The sequence below is a fragment of the Eucalyptus grandis genome, chromosome 4, assembly GCF_016545825.1.
Source record: "Eucalyptus grandis isolate ANBG69807.140 chromosome 4, ASM1654582v1, whole genome shotgun sequence".
Taxonomy (NCBI): domain Eukaryota; kingdom Viridiplantae; phylum Streptophyta; class Magnoliopsida; order Myrtales; family Myrtaceae; genus Eucalyptus; species Eucalyptus grandis.
In genome coordinates this window covers 9,872,521-9,894,163 of record NC_052615.1, presented here as the reverse complement: position 1 = coordinate 9,894,163, position 21,643 = coordinate 9,872,521, and the positions used below count along the sequence as shown (strand labels likewise).

The following is a 21,643-nucleotide window of genomic DNA, read 5'->3' as shown; positions in this document are numbered from 1 at the left end:
TATCATACCGATGCACGTTCTCTTGTGCATGGGCAAAAGTGGATTTTCAATCTTGAATGATAGGGACAATCCAAAGACATCAACTGCTGAGACAATTCCCATTGTAGAGATATCCTTGAATGAATGCTTAAAACCATTTTGCAGTATAGAAAACTGTTTGAAGTTGACATGCTTAAAGCTGTTGAGTTTTTTTTTTTTTTTTTAAAAAAGGGTTTTGATGATGACTCTTACATGTTTTATCCACCAATTCCATTAAAGAACATCAAGATGGACTAATTTAATGAATGATGTGGAATTGATTGAGCATACTAAATGAGACGAATCGGGATGATGAAAGGCAAACCCTATCTCATACACAGTCCCATATTCATACACTTGTGAGATGAGTGTAGGAAGGTTCATATCCATAAGGTAAAGAGTTCTCTTGCAAGAGGTACGTCAACCTGAAATGATGAGAGGCAATTCATTTCTCTATCCCAAACACTACAGGTGATCCGTTGCTTAACCCTTTTGAGCCCATACACTTATGGATATTTTTTTCAAATCACCCCTATCAAGAATCACCCCACATCGGGGCAACTAAGAGATAAAATTGCATCATGAGGTGAGTAAAATGAATTGAAATTTTCTTGCTCTCACTTGCATCAATCTTCAAGTCATGCTATTACATTGAATTCATGTGTTAATTTAAGTGCCTTAGGATGATGAAGAGCATTTCTTTCTCTATCATATACATTTATATCCTTTGCATAGCCCACTTGAGCGAGCAATTTCATTTCTTTAAACCCAGTTGGTGATCATCCCCCACACTGGGGCAAGACAAAAGGCAAATGAAGACTCTTGAAAAGTTTGAGTGTCATTCAAAGTGTAGTTTGCTTGACGCATGCATTATGCGCAAGAATTGAATTCAAAATAGAACAAAGGGGCATGAAAAAGCAGTGTGCCTGGTAAAAGCAAGGCCAATGCCCATGAAAAGAAGTGAAAAAAAATGAATGAAAACTAGGGGGCATAAAAAGCGGTGTGCCTGGTAAAAGCAAGGCCAATGCCCATAGATGAAAAAAGAGTCAAGATAGGTGACTGTCAACTACAACAATCGAATCCCAATGGAGCAATAGTCAAAGAACTCAAATGCTGAGTTTTTGCAATCAATGGGGCATTTCATGAAGACGATCTCTAATGGTGAAAAAGAAAACTGGTGGCAATGCCAAGATAATCATCAATTCACACCTTTTACACACATTTTGAGCCTAATGATCCTATCATTTCTCAACCCATGATCCCAACCTACATTACGTCCCTTACAAAGTGTCACACCCCGAACCTCGAGCGCGTCAACATCCCACCATGGTCATTCCAATGCGACATTCCTAGGTAGTGTCGCCGACCCCATACATTTATTAATGTGCAAGCGAAACATATTATAAAACCCCTGACAATAAAATACGGGATAGAAAAGCAGGAAGCAAAACCACAACATAACACTTCCATAATTCAACAGAATTACAAACAGAGGTCTACGGCCAAAAGTCTACAAAAGATCGGCTCTTAAAAATGAATTGTCCTACGACCTATAAGTCGGACACGTTCTCCAATCTTATGACTTCACCTCTGCAACTCCTCAAGGCCAACCAAAGCTATCTGGTTGCTCCGTCCACCAGGGACCTGAAATTTTAATCCCACAACCGGGATGAGACGATGTCTCAGCAAGTTCAACACCCTAAACCCCTATTAGAAAGAAAATACGCCCCGGGTGGCCTAGCCACATCACACGGAAGACTTACCTCGCCTCAGCCTTCCTCTGCAGGTTAGCACAATTTATATAATTCAACCACGTATAATTATGATAACCAAACAACCGTGGCACAATCACATTATCAAAACAATTCAACCACTTGGATCGTCTCAGCGATCAATCGACTCGGCCGATTACTGTCATTCTAGCAAATCAATCATTGCTCTCAATCCCGGCCCTATAGGAAGGTTTAACAGACAGTGGCAATCACGGCCCCACTCGACACGACCTTTAATTAGGTGGTCCATCACGGCCTCACTGGGCACGACCTCAAATAGGTGGTTCATCACGGTCTTATTAGGCACGACCTCTCATAGGTGGTCCATCACGGCCTAACTGGGCACGACCTCTCATAGGTGGTTCATCACGGCCTCACTGGGCACGACCTCTAATAGGTGGTTAATCACGGCCTCACTAGGCACGACCTCTCATAGGTGGTTAATCACGGCCTCACTGGGCACGACCTCTAATAGGTGGTTAATCACGGCCTCACTGGGCACGACCTTTCCTAGGTGGTACATCACGGCCTCACTGCGCACGACCTCTAATAAGTGGTCAATCACGGCCAATCTCCCATCAATTCTACACTTAGGATTTTATAAAAAAAAAACCCTATTTATCACAATCACACTCCATTTGCGACAATTAATCATCAAATTCAAATTATGAATACACAGCAGCAATCAGCATGAAATTCTGAGAGAATAAGGTTCCCAAATAATTTTCAGAATTTATTAAATAATTAAATTTATTCCGAAAATTAATTAAATAATAATATCCATATATTAAACGATCCACGCTCAATCTATAATATCCAACCATCAATTTCGAAATCCAAATACACAGTAGCGATCGGCACGAAATTCTAAGCAATCAGGGTCAAAAATAATTTTTCCATTTTTTTTAATAATAATATTTTAATAATTTCGGAATATAATATAATATTATAAATTCCAGAATTCGAAATCATTAAATAATTCAAAAGTAAAACCCTATTATGTCACATCAAGGCTTTATATTAAAATAAACATACTTTACTTTAAACTAAACACACTTTAACTTAATTAAACATCTTAATATAATCCTCAACCAAATAAACTAATCTAACCACCTAAACTTACTTAACTTAGACTAAGCACACTTAGGGTATCATTAACCGTCTAATCAAGGTTTTGTGAGTTAAACTCACCGGATTAGCGAGCCGAGCGGACCAAAATGACGGGGACGACGCGAGGATCGACTTTCCTCAAGGTAGGCCGAGCATCCGGGCTCGGGAAGGCGGCCAAAACGGGCCAAGAAGGGGCTGAGAAACCTATTTTTCCAGCTTCTGGTTGCGGTTGGATGGAGGCTGATCGGCGGCGGTTCGGGCGCGGGGAACGGCGGAGAAAGGCGTCGGCAGCTCGGGCGGGCAGGCAAGGCGGCAGCTCCGACGACCCTTCGACGGCGGTGGCAGCAGCTTGACGGAGGGGCAGGAGCTCGGGGCCGCGCGGACGAAGGCTGGAGGCAGCGGAGATGGTGCGACGACGAGCGGCCACGGTGCGCGAGCGATGCGCACGGACGACGGTAGCGGCGAGCTTCTCCGGCGAAGCTGGCGGCGTCGAGCGGCGAAGGGGCGGCATCCGGTCGGCTGGCTGGTCCAGTCGCACGAGCAGCTCCCTTCCTTCCCCTCCCTCTCTCTCTCTCTCTTCCCAAGGTTGAAGAAGAAGTTGGTTCAATCTCCGCCCTCCACTTGTCAAATTCTTCTTCAATTTGGCCAACCACCATGACATAGGGTGATGTCATCTTCCACTAAAATTCAAATCCTCCACAACTATTTTCAATAGGTTTCATTTTCCGCCAGGGCATAAAATCTTGTACAACCAATTCTTCAATTCCACTTGATTCTCTTCCAATTGAATCAAATTGAAGCCCATAAAGTTAATTCAATATCACCACACTTTAATTCACATCTTCACTTGTCCATAGAACCAACTTAAGTCCCAAAAGTACGACCAAAAGCGGGCCTACTAATTTCTTGAGCCAAATTAGCCATTCTCTGATTATTTTGCTGAAAAACTCGGCTTACATGAAAAATCTTCCGAAGATTAGTCAATATTCCTAAAATGATTTGTGACACACTCTGACTTCCAATTTCTGAATTTGATCTCAATTCCACGGTTAATTTCACTTTGGCACGATACTAGCGCGGCCCAACCTATCGGGTAGTCTTTAGAAATTTTCATGCATTTGACCTGTGGTTGATAATCTCAAGCCACAATGTACATCTTTGAAACATTGGCGACTTTCGGTTGTCGAGGTAATCTCAAGGTTTCAAATACGAACACAGGGTACCCAATCGATAGAAAAGTCGATCTAGTGCCGATCGATAAGAATTGTGCGATCTGGTGGAAACACCCACACCTGATCACATGCGTTTGTCGAGTTGACCTATCTCCGATCTCTAATCGATCTTTAATTGTGCCGTAATGACCCTTGTAGATTAGCTCGGTCGAAAGGTCGCTTCCGATCAAATTCTCGAGTCGATGCATTAGAAACTCTTTGACTTCACCCGATAGACTAGTTTCCACATGAGTGGCCGACTCAAGGAAAAGAACTATATGCGTGCCAACGAAATGCCCATCTCAATTTATTGAAAATAGAATTGGAAAAATCGGGATGTCACAACTCTTCCCCTCTTATAAAAATTTCGTCCTCTAAATTTAAACCTTTACCAATTCTTAAACAAAAAGGTGGGGGTACAGTCGTCTCATCTATTATTCTCTTTCTTAGGTTGCTCCTTCTGCACCAATACTGCAAGATCACTGCTATCTTGCCCAAACCACTTCGGGTTCAAAATGCTAAACACTTGCTCACTTAAAATTCCAAAGGTCTTCAGCACAAAATCGGCGAAGCTAACTGGCGATTCTGAGCAGTCTCTAAACTATCTCTGATAATTGCGACTGAATCACTGATTTCTGAACCCACTTTGGACCTGCAATTTTCTGATCTCTGATCTCAGATCTCATCTCAACAACTGAAATTCTGAACACTCTACTCTACACTGACTAAAAGAATTATCTGACTGATCTGCTGAAACTGGGAACCTCTGGTTAAGATATGATATAACTCTGACACTGATCTTGACAATTGCAATCACTGACTACTGTACTGACCCTGACCTGTGATCTTTCTTTCCCTGACTTCATCTTAGCAATTGAAATTCTGCACTCTCTGCTATGCACTACTTAAGAAATAACCATCTGAAAGCTCTGCCAACTTGGAACATCTGTTCTAGATTTGAAATACAATTCATCCTCGGCACTCCATGTAGATGATTTATATGATATACACACACTTCGGTGTACCCACTTTGTGAAAAGACAGAATCTCCAATTTCTGAAATCGAACTTAGATTGACGGTTAATTTCACTCCGACATGCTTTTAGTGTGACATAGACTACTAGGTAGTTTTCGGAGCTTTTTAGGACAAATGACCCGTGGTCGATTTTCTTCGAGCCACGGTGAACCCACTCGACACAATGGCGACTCTCGAGGATCGTGAAAATCTCGATGATTCAAATACGGACACAGGGTACCAAACGACAGTAAAATCAAATTAGTATCAGTCGACGAGAGTTTTCCAATTTAGTGGAGTCACCCACGATCAGTCATTCATCTCAGTCGAACCGACCTATCTCTGATCTTAATTCGATTTTTAACTGTGCCGTAATGATCTCTAAAGATGAGCATGGTCGAGAAGTCGATTCTTGGTCGAATTTTCAAGTCTATTTGCCTTAAAGTCCTTAATAACTCACCCAACTAGTGTAGTTATCTCGTAAGTGGCCAACTCAGAGAAAAACACTGTAATTGCGTCGATGAAATGCCCAATTTAACTAATCGAAATCAGAGTTTGAAAATCAGGATGTCACACTCAAAGCAAGATCTATTCGTACTATCTGGACAACGTTGAAATTGCTATGATGAGCTTCCCATAAGATATCTTCTTTAATCTCTGCATCATCAATTACACACAATCGTCCTTAGAAACTTAGCGTTCTGCCTTCAGAAATATGAAAATCAATCTCTCTCTCATCTGCATTCTCTTATAGAATCTTCTGAATTTCTAAATCTGTCCACTAAAGCGATTTGATTCTGATATGAACTTTCGGCTCAATTCTGAGGGTAGTCATAAGATTCAAAAGGTGGCATATTTTAGATTTGAAAACTGAATCTCAAACTTTCTCAAATAATATTCAATCCTTTAGTACCAACTGTTCAGCTAAGGACTCTCGACTCAGTGCATCTGCGACTTTGCTCACCTTCTCAGAGTGATACAAAATATCATAATCACAATCCTTAAGGAGTTCCATCCAGTGATGTTGTCTCATATTCAACTCTCTTTTTGAGAATACATACCTAAGACTTTGATAGTCATTGACGATATGAAATATTCCTCTGTACCGATAGTGCCTCTAAAATTCCAAACGAACATAATTACTGCAAGTTCTACGATGTGCGTCCAATAATTTAACTCACAAGATCTCAACTGACGGGACGCATAGGCAATAACTCTATCATGCTGCATCAACAAGCAACTAAATCCTTTAAACGACACATCACTGCAGATCTCATAACTTTCAGGACCAGATGGAATGATCAGCACAGCGCAGTAGTTAGCCTCTTCTTAGGCTCTTGAAAACTACACTTGCACTTACCTGTCCATACGAACTTCTCTTCCTTTCTTAGTAGTCTTGTCAACGGTAACACTAACGCTGAAAACCCTTCTATGAACTGTCTAAAATATCCTGTTAATCCCCAGAAACTTCTAGTCTCTATCACTGTAATCAATCTCGGCCAACTGTTCATTGCTTCAATCTTGGACGAGGTCTACAGAGATTTCTTCGCCTGAAATCACGTGACTTATGAACGCAATACGAGTTATCCAAAACTCGCACTTGCTAAACTTAGCTTAAGATTCAAGAGTCCTCAAGGTCTGAAGTATCATCTTCTAATGTCTCTCGTGCTCCTCAGCACTCTTTGAACACCCTAGGATAACTTCAATAAACACGATCACAACTGATTCAAGTGTCCTTAAACATTTTGCTCATCAGACCCAAACAAACAGCTGGGGTGTCCATTAAACCATACGGTATTACAGTGAACTCATAACTGCTGTATCGAGTACGAGATGCTAACTTCGGTGTGTCTTTCTTCCTGATCCTCAATTGATGATACCCCGACTTCCAGTCGATCTTGAGGAATATCGATACACAACCACAACGAACCACATTTCTCCTTCATGTACAGAACTGGTGTTTCCCCAAGGTTATGCACTGGAAAGTATGAATCCCCTATCCAATACTTCCTGCATCTACACCTTCAATCCTTTTAACTCGGGTAACACCATCTGGTAAGGAGCCTTAGGGACTGGCTCTGTTCCGGGTGCTAATTCAATCGCGAACTCCATTTCTCTTTCTGACTACAAACTTGACAATTCTTCCCTTGATTAATGCATAGTCGATCCATTATTATTCCTTTCGCCATCCTAGTGGCGTTCTATCTGCAGTAACAATGCTTACATTCTCCTGAACTTATACGGACAGTTCCTAACCTGATGGTCGTGCTGGCCACATTCAAATCATGTTTCCCTTTTTACTCTAACACTGGGCTGACTCGAGCCTCCTTTCCACAAACTCGACACACAATCAGTGAGTCCTCTATCTCTCATCAAGTGACCTCATGCACCCCTTTCTTGCACTGGGGTCCATTCCAAGTACCCTACTGAACATCTTGAAGCATGCTTCCTCTGTTCTGTCTTATCAATGGCAGTGACAGAAACAGTTGTGACTCCATCTTTCTATACGGACCATCTCTGATCAAATGACCTTACTGGCGACACCTGTAACAAGTCTTTTCTTACAAACACGACACCCATCAATCGAGATGAGCATTGACTTTTCAATTCTACTCTTCCAATTGGGTGAAACAGGGCACCTTTCTTTTGACATCGGCCTTTCTCCCTAATTGATTTCCGCCTCTGTCAAAATTGAACTCTGACTTAGATATGGAGGCTTGATCCCCAATCACAACTCCAGGTTGGGCCTCAACAGGCACGGCAACAACAACGGTCACAACACTGGCAGCGGTAGACACAGCGGCAATAGCAACGGCTCGGTCCTGAACTTACTGGCCCAACAAGCTTCCAAGGGACACTAGCACCCGAACGATCTCAACGGACCTAAGATCATTCGATGCTGTTACACTCTAAGTACCGACTTGCGATGGTACTCTCACACTCGCGCTGGTCTAAGCCTGCGCTCTACCTCGGGTACCAACTCTTGTCAGCATCCTACCCCAAGGTACAGGTCCTATCGACCTCCTCCAAGGAGTTCTCCACTCCTGGTCACTCATCCTACAGGCTCTTTATAGACACCTGTTTTCCGATTCCAACATCAAGTTGAAATTTGAGCGACCCCACAAACAAGCTACCAAACAGCTATCAACCACATGCATTAGCATAGTAAAAGCCTTTCCTACTAACTATCCCATGACTCATCGCACCTTATCACTCCATACACAGACCATGCTCTGATACCACTTTAAACTGGGATGTCACGCCCCGAACCTCGAGCGCGTCAACATCCCACCATGGTCATTCCAATGAGACATTCCCAGGTAGTGTCGCCGACCCCATACATTTATTAATGCGCAAGCGGAATTTATTATAAAACCCCTGATAATAAAATACGGGATAGAAAAGTAGGAAGCAAAACCACAACATAACACTTCCATAATTCAACAGAATTACAAACAGAGGTCTACGGCCAAAAGTCTACAAAAGACCGGCTCTTAAAAATGAATTGTCCTACGACCTACAAGTCGGACACGTTCTCCAATCTTATGACTTCACCTCTGCAACTCCTCAAGGCCAACCAAAGCTATCTGGTCGCTCCATCCACTAGGGACCTGAAATTTTAATCCCACAACCGGGATGAGACGATGTCTCAGCAAGTTCAACACCCTAAACCCCTATTAGAAAGAAAATACGCCCCGGGTGGCCTAGCCACATCACACAGAAGACTTACCTCGCCTCAGCCTTCATCTGCAGGTTAGCACAATTTATATAATTCAACCACGTACAATTATGATAACCAAACAACCGTGGCACAATCACATTAACAAAACAATTCAACCACTTGGATCGTCTTAGCGATCAATCGACTCGGCCGATTACATGTCATTCTAGCAAATCAATCATTGTTCTCAATCCCGGCCCTATAGGAAGGTTTAACAGACAGTGGCAATCACGGCCCCACTCGGCACGACCTTTAATTAGGTGGTCCATCACCGCCTCACTGGGCATGACCTCTAATAGGTGGTTCATCACAGTCTTATTAGGCACGACCTCTCATAGGTGGTCCATCACGGCCTTACTGGGCATGACCTCTCATAGGTGGTTCATCACGGCCTCACTGGGCACGACCTCTAATAGGTGGTTAATCACGGCCTCACTGGGCACGACCTCTCATAGGTGGTTAATCACGGCCTCACTAGGCACGACCTCTAATAGGTGGTTAATCACGGCCTCACTGAGCACGACCTTTCCTAGGTGGTACATCATGGCCTCACTGGGCACGACCTCTAATAGGTGGTCAATCACGGCCAATCTCCCATCAATTCTACACTTAGGATTTTATAAAAAAAATCCCTATTTATCACAATCACACTCCATTTGCCACAATCAATCATCAAATTCAAATTATGAATACACAGCAACGATCAGCACGAAATTCTGAGAGAATAAGGTTCCCAAATAATTTTCAGAATTTATTAAATAATTAAATTTATTCCGAAAATTAATTAAATAATAATATCCATATATTTCACGATCCACGCTCAATCTATAATATCCAACCATCAATTTCGAAATCTGAATGCACAGCAGCGATCGGCACGAAATTCTAAGCAATCGGGGTCAAAAATAATTTTTCCATTTTTTTAATAATAATATTTTAATAATTTCGGAATATAATATAATATTATAAATTCCAGAATTCGAAATCATAAATAATTCAAAAGTAAAACCCTATTATGTCACATCAAGGCGTTATATTAAAATAAACATACTTTACTTTAAACTAAACACACTTTAACTTAATTAAACATCTTAATATAATCCTCAACCAAATAAACTAATCTAACCACCTAAACTTACTTAACTTAGACTAAGCACACTTAGGGCATCATTAACCGTTTAATCAAGGTTTAGTGAGTTAAACTCACCGAATTAGCGAGCTGAGCGGACCAAAACGACGGGGACGACGCGAGGATCGACTTTCCTCAAGGCGGGCCGAGCATCCGGGCTTGGGAAGGCGGCCAAAACAGGCCAAGAAGGGGCTGAGAAACCTATTTTTCCAGCTTCGGTTGCGGTTGGATGGAGGCTGATCGGCGGCGGTTCGGGCGCGGGGAACGGCGGAGAAGGGCGTCAGCAGCTCGGGCGGGCAAGGCGGTAGCTCGGACGACCCTTCAGTGGCGGCGACAGTAGCTTGACGGAGGGGCAGGAGCTCGGGGCCGCACAGACGAAGGCTGGAGGCGGCGGAGATGGTGCGACGACGAGCAGCCACGGTGCGCGGGCGACGCGCACGGACGACGGTAGCGACAAGCTTCTCCGGCGAAGCTGGCGGCGTCGAGCGGCGAAGGGGCGGCATCCGGTCGGCTGGCTGGTCCAGTCGCATGAGCAGCTCCCTTCCTTCCCCTCCCTCTCTCTCTCTCTCTTCCCAAGGTTGAAGAAGAAGTTGGTTCAATCTCCCCCCTCCACTTGTCAAATTCTTCTTCAATTTGGCCAACCACCATGACATGGGGTGATGTCATCTTCCACTAAAATTCAAATCCTCCACAACTATTTTCAATAGGTCCAATTTCATTTTCCGCCGGGGCATAAAATCTTGTATAACCAATTCTTCAATTCCACTTGATTCTCTTCCAATTGAATCAAATTGAAGCCCATAAAGTTAATTCAATATCACCACACTTTAATTCACATCTTCACTTGTCCATAAAACCAACTTAAGTCCCAAAAGTACGACTAAAAGCGGGCCTACTAATTTCTTGAGCCAAATTAGCCATTCTCTGATTATTTTGCTGAAAAACTCGGCTTACATGAAAAATCTTCCGAAGATTAGTCAATATTCCTAAAATGATTTGTGACACACCCTGACTTCCAATTTCTGAATTTGATCTCAATTCCACGGTTAATTTCACTTTGGCACGATACTAGCGCGGCCCAACCTATCGGGTAGTCTTTAGAATTTTCATGCATTTGACCTGTGGTTGATCATCTCAAGCCACAATGTACATCTTTGAAACATTGGCGACTTTCGGTTGTCAAGATAATCTCAAGGTTTCAAATACGAACACAGGGTACCCAATCGATAGAAAAGTCGGTCTAGTGCCAATCGACAAGAATTGTGCGATCTGGTGGAATCACCCACACCTGATCACATGCCTCTGTCGAGTTGACCTATCTCCGATCTCTAATCGATCTTTAATTGTGCCATAATGACCCTTGCAGATTAGCTCGGTCGAAAGGTCGCTTCCTGATCAAATTCTCGAGTCTGATGCATTAGAAACTCTTAACAGCTTCACCCGATAGACTAGTTTTCACATCAGTGGCCGACTCAAGGAAAAGAACTATATGCGTGCCAACGAAATGCCCGTCTCAATTTATTGAAAATAGAATTGGAAAAATCGGGATGTCACACAAAGTCTCTTCAGATTAGGGCATTTGAATTAATGTAGGAGTTCATATGTTTATAAGCATCGCTCGAAGAAGTGCGAGCAAGATTATTTCTTTTTCATTTTGTAGGGTTCTTGACTTGTAAACCCGGAGATGATTACAAGACAGTTCATTCAATAGCTTTGACTCAAAGAGTTACTTTGTTAAGCCATTGACCAAGCCCACATTATGGTCCCTATTAAAGACCTCTCAGATTGGTAAGATTGTACCGCTTGCGAGAATACTCGGACCCATGTCGATATGATGAAATTAAGTGATTCGCGTAAAATAGCCATTCTAAATGAGAGTGAGTGAAAGTCCTTTCTAACCGAAAGTCTCTCCTTTAGTATTTTTAAGAAATCCATGTCGTGAGTGAAGATTGTCTTGAATGATAATTCTCTTCAGTGGAAATTTGGGTGATACAAATGTCATTATGCATAAACCCTGATTGAGTTGATAAAAACCTCATTGAATTTTGAAATGTGCACTCTAGAGTAGCTTAGATTGTCTATCTCTTTAATGAATGCATATCAGTTTTTGCTCTAAATCATGTCTGATAGGTAATTCAAGTTCCTTTCAGAATGTTTCCTGATATTAGGAGATGAGAAACCTCCACCATGAGGTGAAAGACTTCCACAGGATATCTAAATACCAAAAGACATATCCCCAAGAATTAGAGATATCACCAGGTAAGTATATCTCTATTATATTCTAAAATACTTGTCATTGTGCAGGTATTCTCTCTTAAGTGCATCGACACTTGACTTGGTCAAGCTGTCCAGTTTTATCGACTCGGCGTGCTTTCGTAGCCCAGAGTCCATTTATATTGACCTGGCATGCTTTCGTAGCCTAGAGTCCCTCTTTATCGACTCGGCGTGCTTTTGTAGCCCGATGTCCCTTTATATTGACCTGGCGTGCTTTCGTAGCCCAGAGTCTCTTTATCGACTCGGCGTGCTTTTGTAGCCCGATGTCCCTTTATATTGACCTGGCGTGCTGTCATAGCCCAAAGTCCTTTTTGAAAACACTGACACTCGACTGAGTTGTCCCCCAAAGATTTTCCTCCAGATTCAATCTGATTAAGGCGACCGAAGAACGGTTCGGGTCCTGGTCAGTTGACCTCTGTTGCAAGGCTGGGCGATGGAAGAATGGTTCGAGTCCTAGCCAAGCAAAACCTTGTTTAGGCGACCGTAGAATGGTACGGGTCCTAGACATCATTTATTGCTCTAACAGGCGATCGTAGAATGGTACGGGTCCTAGAAAAAGCAATTTCCTCATTCAGCGACCGTAGAATGGTACGGGTCCTGAAAAATCAATTTTCCGTCAAGGCAACCGTAGAATGGTACGGGTCCTCAACAATACCTATTCCCTATTTTAGGCAACCATAGAATGGTACGGGTCCTAGAAAGTGAATCTCTGTTTAGGCGACCGTAGAATGTTACGGTTCCTAGACAAAACCTATTTCCCTATTCAGGCGACCGTAGAATGGTACGGATCTTGAAAGGTAAATCCCCGTTTAGGCGACCGTAGAATGGTACGGGTCCTAGACAAAATCTATTTCCCTATTCAGGCGACCGTAGAATGGTACGAGTCCTGGAAGGTAAATCCCTGTTTAGGCGACCGTAGAATGGTACGGGTCCTAGACACAACCAAACACTGTCATACTAGGCGACCGTAGAATGGTACGGGTCCTAGGAAGCAGTCTCTTTGCAAAGCCATGTTACTATTCTGGGCGACCGTAGAATGGTATGGGTCCTGAACATGTAACACCAACTATCTTGAATCACTCTACCCTCTTTGAAGGTAAGTTATTCTAGGTGAGTTCCTTTACCATTTGCATACAAATTGCATTCCAAAATTTCGACATCTCAGTCTGGATCTGGATGTCTCAATTCTCTTCGTTGAATGTTTCACTCTGGATGTGAATGTTTTTCGACCTTTCTCATTATACTTAGTCTGGATCTAGGTATTTCGAGCTTCAAAAATCTTGACATCTCGGTTTGGATCTAGATGTCTCAATTTTTTCCATTGAACATTTCACTTTGAATGTGAATGTTCTTACCTATTACGCTTTTCAAGGAACTTGAGTGAGAGTTGGGTACTTGTGGAGTAAATAGGGATTTATCATGTACCTCAAGATACTTTACCGCACTAATTGGTAAGTAATTGTAGGTACGTTCTTTCCTTTGACATCATGCATTTGCATTAGCATTTCCATACATCATATAAATTGCATAAGAAAAAATGGAATTCATTTTACAACAAAAATCATCCATTGCATACTCATAACCAAAATTTAGGTCTCAAATTATCTTTGAAGGTAACCTCTACGAGCTCACCTTCAAAGAGGGGCAGCTGTTGACACCTAAATTTTGGACAACCCATTTAGTCATTTATTGCATAAAAATTGGGGATTAATTTTTAACCCCTAAAAAAATATTATAATTCAATCACATAGCATATAATTTTTTAGGTGCATTTATTTTTAATTTACATGTTTTGCATTTTATTTTCATTTTTAGGACCGGTGGTGGATGAGCTCAAATTTTATGTTTTGAGCTCTAGTTCGGTAGGCCGGGCTAGGCCCATGAAAGGATAAAATTAACCCAAGCCCGTCGTTATTTTTAATTGATTATCTTGCGAAAAATTAAGATTTAATGCGATATTATGGTTTTTGAAAATTAAAAAAAATCGCATTGTAATCTTATTTTTTATTAATAGATGATGAAATCGAGGAGAATATTTTTGAGATAAGGATTTGGGTGATGGGGAGGTTATAGATTATCTTCGTGCATATTGAAAAAAACAAGATAAAATATTCTACGAAGATTATCGATTTTTACCTATAAAAGTAATCGTGTACGGAGAGAGAAGGGGGGCTTCTCTGGAAAAAAAAAATTCAGAAAAGAAAAGAAAAAGAGAAGAAAATTTTCCTGCAGAAAGTACACAAGGAAAAAGTAAAAGAGAAAAGTGAGTTTGAGGGGGAAGCGGCCGAAACAAAGTAAAGGTTGATTTGACATTTACTGTTCATCATCTTCGCCCCACTCACCGCTCCCGCAACTCGCACCGAAGCACCTCCGCGCCACCTCGCCGTCGCCGCTCGCGTGACCGGACACCACCGTTGCAGCACCGCGACCCCCTCGACCGACGCCCCCTCAGCCCAATCGACACCACCGTCTCTCGCTCCAACGCCTCGGCCTTAGCCTTCGCCGCGTCGATCTCGCTCGCCGATGCTCCTTGCAACCCACCGATCCGGCCATCGTTGCCTCCGCCCGGAGCCGAATCCGAACTCGCTGCAACGCCGTTTTCCCCTTTTGCCGACGCCGCTCCGCCCCGAGCTCGGCCACCGCCGGATCTAGATTCGTGCCACCCGGTGCCGCCTCCGTCTCGATTCCCTGATTTGACGCCGCCCGAAGCCAGCCCGCAACCGCCGCGCAGCTCTCGCTCGCCTCCGACGCATCCACCCGACGACCCGCGAGCACACCTCCACGGCCCGACGCCGTCTCGGCCGCGGGCCGTCGCCGCTCGCGATCCAAAGCCCGGGCGCCTGCCGTCGTCGATCGGCGGCCGGGCAACCTCGGCGGACCTTCCCGACACCATCAAATTCGGCGGCCTGCACAGCCTCGTCGCCCCCGGCAGCCCGAGCAGCGCATCTCACGCTCCGAGTGACGCACGCCACAGCAACCTTCTGTCCGCCTTGCTTTGCCTCTGCCCGAGCCGAGTTGAGCCGTCGCCGTCCAGCCACACCGGCGATTCACCTCGCCGGAGCCCCAAACGCCGGCGACCCAAACCCTCTGCCGGGCGTTGACGAATTGGCTGGCCCTCCATTTTCCTTAGGTTGTTTATTTTTCTTTTATTTTTAATTTTATTTTTCTTACTTTATATTATTTTAATTTACTTTTAGTTAGTTTTATTATTATTGTTTAAGTTTGAATATTGTGAGTTGACTTTTAGGTTATGGATATTACAGGCATTATCCATAGGGGTATTCCCTAAGATTATTGTAATTATTAATTTGACCCGTAAGATATCAGGTCATTTTTTTAATTGTATTAATTCTTGGGATTTTGTCGATAGCATATTAATTATTGAATCAATATTACTATTAATTTGATCCGTAAGAATTTGGATCAGATTTTTAGTTATTTTGATCTTTTTGTCGTGACATTCAGGATTATAGTAATCGTTAATTTGACCTGTGAGATGACAGGTTATTTTTTTCGATCATTGTAATTCTTTATTTGATTGGATGCCTTGATTAGTTTATGTTGACACATAATATTTTAAAAAATAATAAATTAAATAAAATTCGATTTTTGAAAATCTTTGTTGTTGAAAATATATTCTCATTTCAAAATTTAAAAAAAAATTAACTGTTTGATTTTTGGAGCCATTTCTTTATTGAAGAAGTTGAGTGAATATCGCCGGATCTTCAACAATTTCAAGTCTTTCCTCTATAAAAAGGAATGGGAGGTTTCGGAACCGAGCGGGGGGCTTCTCTTCATTGTTCGTCCAAAAAAAAAATAGCAAAGAGAAAAAGAGAAGAAGTCGACGTGAGCAGGGAAAAGAGAGGAAAAGAAGAGTGGAAGAAAGAGAGAAAGGGGCTCGGTTCTTGAAGGAAAAAAGGAAAAAGTCAGCGGAAGCTTTTTGCTTCTGTAGAAAGAGACAGGGACAGGTGAGAGCAGAGAGAAGTGACGTGAGAGAGAGAGACGTGAGAGCAGGGAGAGAAACAAAAAAAAGAAAAGAAAAAGGGGCTACAGTCCATCTTCTCCGAAGCCGCCGGTGCCCGCTGTTGCCACCGCGCTGCACCACCCGCGCCGCCACGATTGCACCACCGCTCCCCAGCCAGGCGCCGCGCCCGCTGTCTGCCTCGCTCGCAGTCCCGCCGGCATCCGTTCGCGCTCCCTGTCCTCGCCGCGCTGCGCCGGCCTTGCGCCCAAGCACCAGCAACGCCTCGGCTTCGTTTCCGCCCGACCCACGAACGTCGACGCCGTACCTGCTCATCGCGCCAACACCGCTTGCAGCCAAAGCCCGTGACGCCTCACCCCCGTTGCTCGCTGCCGCCTTGCCGTGCCGCCGTCCGCCGACGCGCGCCACACCCCTACTTCACCCGACGAAGCTGCTCTTGTGCTGATCCGAGTTCCTCCCAAGCAACTCCCCTGTGTTGTCTCTACCTGTCCGTGTACTCTCATTTGCCTGAGTCTCCTTGCCACAATTGCCGACACCACAAAGGGCTCGCCTGTTGCTCCATCACCCTTCCGGATGTCGCTCGCCGCCCCGGCCGTGCGGACTCGCGCTGCTCACTTCCCCCGACGCCCCGCCGACCCGCGCAGCTCGCCGCCCGAAGCCCGTCGTCCTCTCACCGGCGTCCCCCGCAACCGACGAATGCATTGCATGACCTGCTGCTATCCTTGCTGCACCATCACCATTTGCTGCCTCCTCTATTTTGCTGCAGGACCTCGCCGGACCTCCGACGGACAGCCCCAGCTCCGGCCACCAGGACCCATCACCCTTGGCGAACCACCATCATAGCTCGGTCACCGTTGCTCCCTCACCATTCCTCAAGGCGGTTGTGAGTTAGACTAGGTAAATTTTTAGATTAAATTTAGTTCGAGTATTCGAACTCATAGTTTCTTTTTTTATTCTAACTTGATTTGCTTTGATTTATTTTTATCATTAGGAAATTTGTCATATTAAGTTATGATAATCAAAAATATTGACCCGCGAGACGTCGGGTTAGATTTTTTATTATTTCGACTTTTTATGGCGAAATTCATGAATTACTTTGCATCATTGATTCATATTAAAATGCCATTGATTTACATGGATGGATTTTTATTTAGCGTGTTATTATTATTTGCTCATCACATATCATGCATCAAATGTCATATCTAGAATTTAGATATTTAGGTCCATATGCATTTCATACTTAAAACTTTGCATTCTAGTTTTTTCTAAGATTCATGTAGAATTAGGATGATTTTCCTTTAATAAAACCAAAACAAAAAAAAATGTTATTTAGGTTATATAGATTTCATAATGTGCACATTACATATTGCGTTTTAATTAGTGGGTTATAAGTTAATGTTTTAACATTCTCATTATGTAGTTTTTTTTTTAAATATATATATATATATATATATATATATAAAATGCCAAAAAAATTATCATTGTATCATTACGTTACTTTCTTTTTAATAAAAATTACTAGGTCATTTCAAATAAAAAAAAGAAAACACAAAAGTCTTTTATTTGGTTTGTTAATAGGTTAGCTCATAATCAATCTCATTTCATGTCATCATTGTTAGTGTAGGTTGCATATGTGTAATAAAAAAAATCATTAAAAAATCATAAAAAGAACATGCATATAGAATTATGACGTCATATATCTCATATCATACAACATATGCATATTTAGGGTTATGTAAATTAGATTGCATACATATTGTAATGATTTAAATTATGTCACATGAATTGCATCTCATATGTCATTAAAGTAAAACTCATGCATATCAAATTTAAATTAAGATTGCATATAATTAACATTTTTAAAAGAAAAAAGAAAAATTAGGTGTCATGTCATTTAGAAATCATGTTTAGGGCATGCATTTTTATTAGCATTTTTTTTATTGAATGTTATTTTATTGATTGTTCACCCGTATGACCACCATTTGCATGTTAGTAGCTTAAGTTAAAATTAATCAACATTGCCTGCAAAATATTTTTGAAATTAAAATAAAAGGTACCGAAAGGGCGTTAGACTAATCTAGCGTAATCATGTCCCCGGACCTACTGAATCTCTGGTTCGCAAAAGTAAAGTATTCTCCCATACTTTACTTGGGTTTCTAACCGACCCTAATTGGTTAGTGGCGGCTCCAAATTGAATATAATTGCATGTTTAAATAGATTAATTTCAAGTCGCGATTGGTAGGACTTGGGAGGGTCCAAGCCAAGTCTTCAGACTTAGTAATCCATTAACCTAAACTTTAGGATTGGCCCTAAAAAATTTTAGGTCGTGACAGTTTAGATTTAATGTTTAGTTGGTAATTGCATTGTTTTGAAAAAAAACACTAAAAAATCTAAAAAATATTTGAATTATGATTCAGTTTGTTTTGGAATATTTCTTGTTATCTTGCATATCTAGAATAGGGATTTTATTCTGAATTTAAAAAAAATAAAAAAAAATCCAAAAAAGAAAGTAATTCATTTAGGTTGTTAGTTTTTATTTGAATTGCATGTTTAATTATGTGAAGTTTTAATTTCGAATTTCTTAAAGAAAAACACAAGAAAATCATTGTGCATTTTAGATTAGAATTGCATGTTTCATTTTAAATTTAGATCATCTTTTTAGATAAATTGCATCTTAGATTTAGATAATGTCTTAGTTTAAATTAGGATTTAATATGACTTAATCCCTAGTTCAAATTAGATAGAATCTTAATCTAGCTAGATCACTTTTGCATTTTTAAATTTCGAATTTCATAAAATTTGTCTTAGGATAAATTAGTTGCAATTTCTAGGAATAGATTGCATTTTTAGAATAGAAAAATCATGTGCACGTTATATAGAATTAAGCCCATGAAATGCACGTCATTTTAGTGATTATTGTTAGGTTCATTTCTAATTAGAAATTGCCCGTCATTAGATTATGTCATTTAATAAATGTCACTTGACATATAGCTTGCATGTCATTTTAGGTTAAATAATTTTGTATGTCATTGTATCGCATTGCATGTCATTAGAATTAGGTCATTTAGATTGCATTTAATTATTGCATTTCTTCATGTCATATAGTTTAGGTCATGCTGCCACGTCATATTAGATTATTAGCATGCATCGCATGATTTTCATTAAATAAAGTGAAAACAAAAATTGAGTAATGCTTGTTAATTAGAAACCATATCTAGGATTGTTGATGTGGATTTTAATTTAACACTGCAGATGCTTTCGTTGCTTTGAGGTAAATTCTACATTATTTAATTGCTTTCTTGAGTGTTAAATTGGTGGTTTGCGCACCCGCATAATAACCTCACATGTTAGGGAGATAGTTTAAAATCAATTCAATTGCCAAACGTTTTTGAAAATAAAAAGAATGGTACCGAAATGGCATTAGAGAAATATAATGTAATCAAGTCCCCGTACCCTTAGTCTCTGGTTCGTAGGAGTAAAGTAATTCTCCCATTATTTTACTTAGGTGTCTAATCGATCTACCATAAACTGATTAGTGGCGACTCCTAAATAAAATCAATTTGCATGTTAATAAATTCAAACCTAAGTCGCGAATTGGTATGGGCTTGGGAAAGCCCGAGTTAAGTGTAAAAGCTTAGCAGTCCATTTACCTAGTTTTAGGTGGTGCACCCAAAAAAATTAGGTCGCGACAACTTTAAAATTACAATTTACCAAACACTATTTGCATTTTAGAGAACCTCTATAGCTCAAAGATATTTGTTCTTTCCCAAAAACTGTGACATCCTGAAATTCGACCCCGTTTCGATAAAGTGAAATGGGCATTTCGTCGACGTGCCTATGGCTCTTTTTCTCTGAGCTGATCACTCATGAGTTAACTAACCTATTGGGTGAGGCCGTTAAGGGATGTATCAGCTGTAAAATCCCTAAAAGCTACCTAATTGGTGGGATTGAGCTAAAATCACGTCTGATTGATTTTTAACCACGAAATTGAACTCGATTTCGGGAATCGAATTTTAAGCGCGTCATAATTCTTATTTTTAGGATCATGTCTCATCGCTCGTCAATTTATTGACGGGTCCGAAATTTCAATAAAGAAATTATCGGAAGAAAATTTGAAGCTCGAAAGGAAATAGATTGAGAAAGAGAAAAGAAAAGAAAATAAGAATAAGTGTTATTTTTATTTTATTTTCTCTCTCTCCCTCTCTCTTTTTCTCTCTTTTCTTTCTCTCTCCTCTCTCCTCTCCCCTTCCCCTCGTGCGAATTCCCCACCGCCTATTCTCTCTCTCTTCCCTTTTGACCGGTCAATGCATATCCTCTCCTCTCTCTTCTTCCTTCCCGCACACCAGAACCAACTTCTTCTTCTCCTTCTTTCTTCGCGAGCGAACCAAAACCAAGCTGCAGCTCCATCGCCAACCGTCCCCCGCCGCACCGCCGCCGCACGCCCGCAACAGCCGCCCGCTCGACGCGCGCGCGCCAGGGCGTGCTTCCCGAGCGAATCCGCTCGGCCCAGCCCTGTTTCGCCCCTGTTCCGCCCCGACCAGCCCTTGTCCGGCCATCTCCGGCCACCGCCCAACCCCGCCGGACCTCCCCCGCGTTCCCCTCGCCCTCCGCCGGCTTCCCCTTGCCGCCCTAGCCGCCGGAGCAGCTCCGATCAGCCCCGTCCAGCAAACCCGCGAGTGGGTTTCCAGCTGGTTCAAGACCGTTTTGGGCCGTTTCCGGGCCTCGGATCCGTGAGTCGCTTTGGGAACAATCGTTCCTCGCGTCGCCGCCATCGGATTGATCCGATTTGCGGGCGATTTGGTGAGTAATCTCACTAATCTTGGATTAGTTGGCTAATTATGCTTAAGGTTGGTTTAGATTTAATTAATTATGTTTAGGTTGTTAGATTAGAATAAATTAGCAATTATTAGTCAATTGTGATGCGATTTAGATAAATTGATTGTGCAATTAGCAAGTAGACATGGTCTACTAATTATTGGAAGTGCCTCGAGATTTTTCCCGACCCTTAGTGGGCTCCAATTAGGCTTTTCGGGCCTAAGTGGATATTTTTAGTATTTAATTATTAATTTTCGGAATTGCATTAAATAATTAATTATTTTCCGAAAATTCAACTGTGATGGCCCGGGATCGGAATATTGTGCTGATGACCGTGGTGAAGTCTGTTTATTTAATCGGGCTTTATTTTGAGCTAAAATGAATTTTTAATATTAATTTTTTGTAATTTTCGAAATTAATAAATTATTTATTTATTTTTCAGAAATTAAGATTTTGATGGCCGACGACCGAAATCTCGTGCTGACCGTCGTGGCGCAGTCCGTTTATTCATTTGAGCTCCACGTTGTATGGAATTTAATAAATTGTGATATTTTAGGGATTTACCCTAAATTGATTGAAATTGATTGAGATTGAAT

General features: G+C 41.8%; 1 protein-coding gene across 1 annotated transcript; it reads right to left on the bottom strand.

The window, feature by feature from the left end:
- Positions 1-14,588: 14,588 nt before the first annotated feature.
- LOC120292479 (translation initiation factor IF-2-like) lies at positions 14,589-15,143 on the bottom strand. Its single transcript, XM_039310682.1, has one exon. It carries the CDS (start codon positions 15,141-15,143, stop codon positions 14,589-14,591), a length of 555 nt encoding a protein of 184 aa, XP_039166616.1.
- Between the last annotated feature and the right edge of the window lie 6,500 nt (positions 15,144-21,643).

Coding starts and splice junctions, on each gene's coding strand:
- LOC120292479 (XM_039310682.1), bottom strand. CDS start 15,143: ATGGTGTCGGGAAGGTCCGCCGAGGTTGCCCGGCCGCCGATCGACGAC.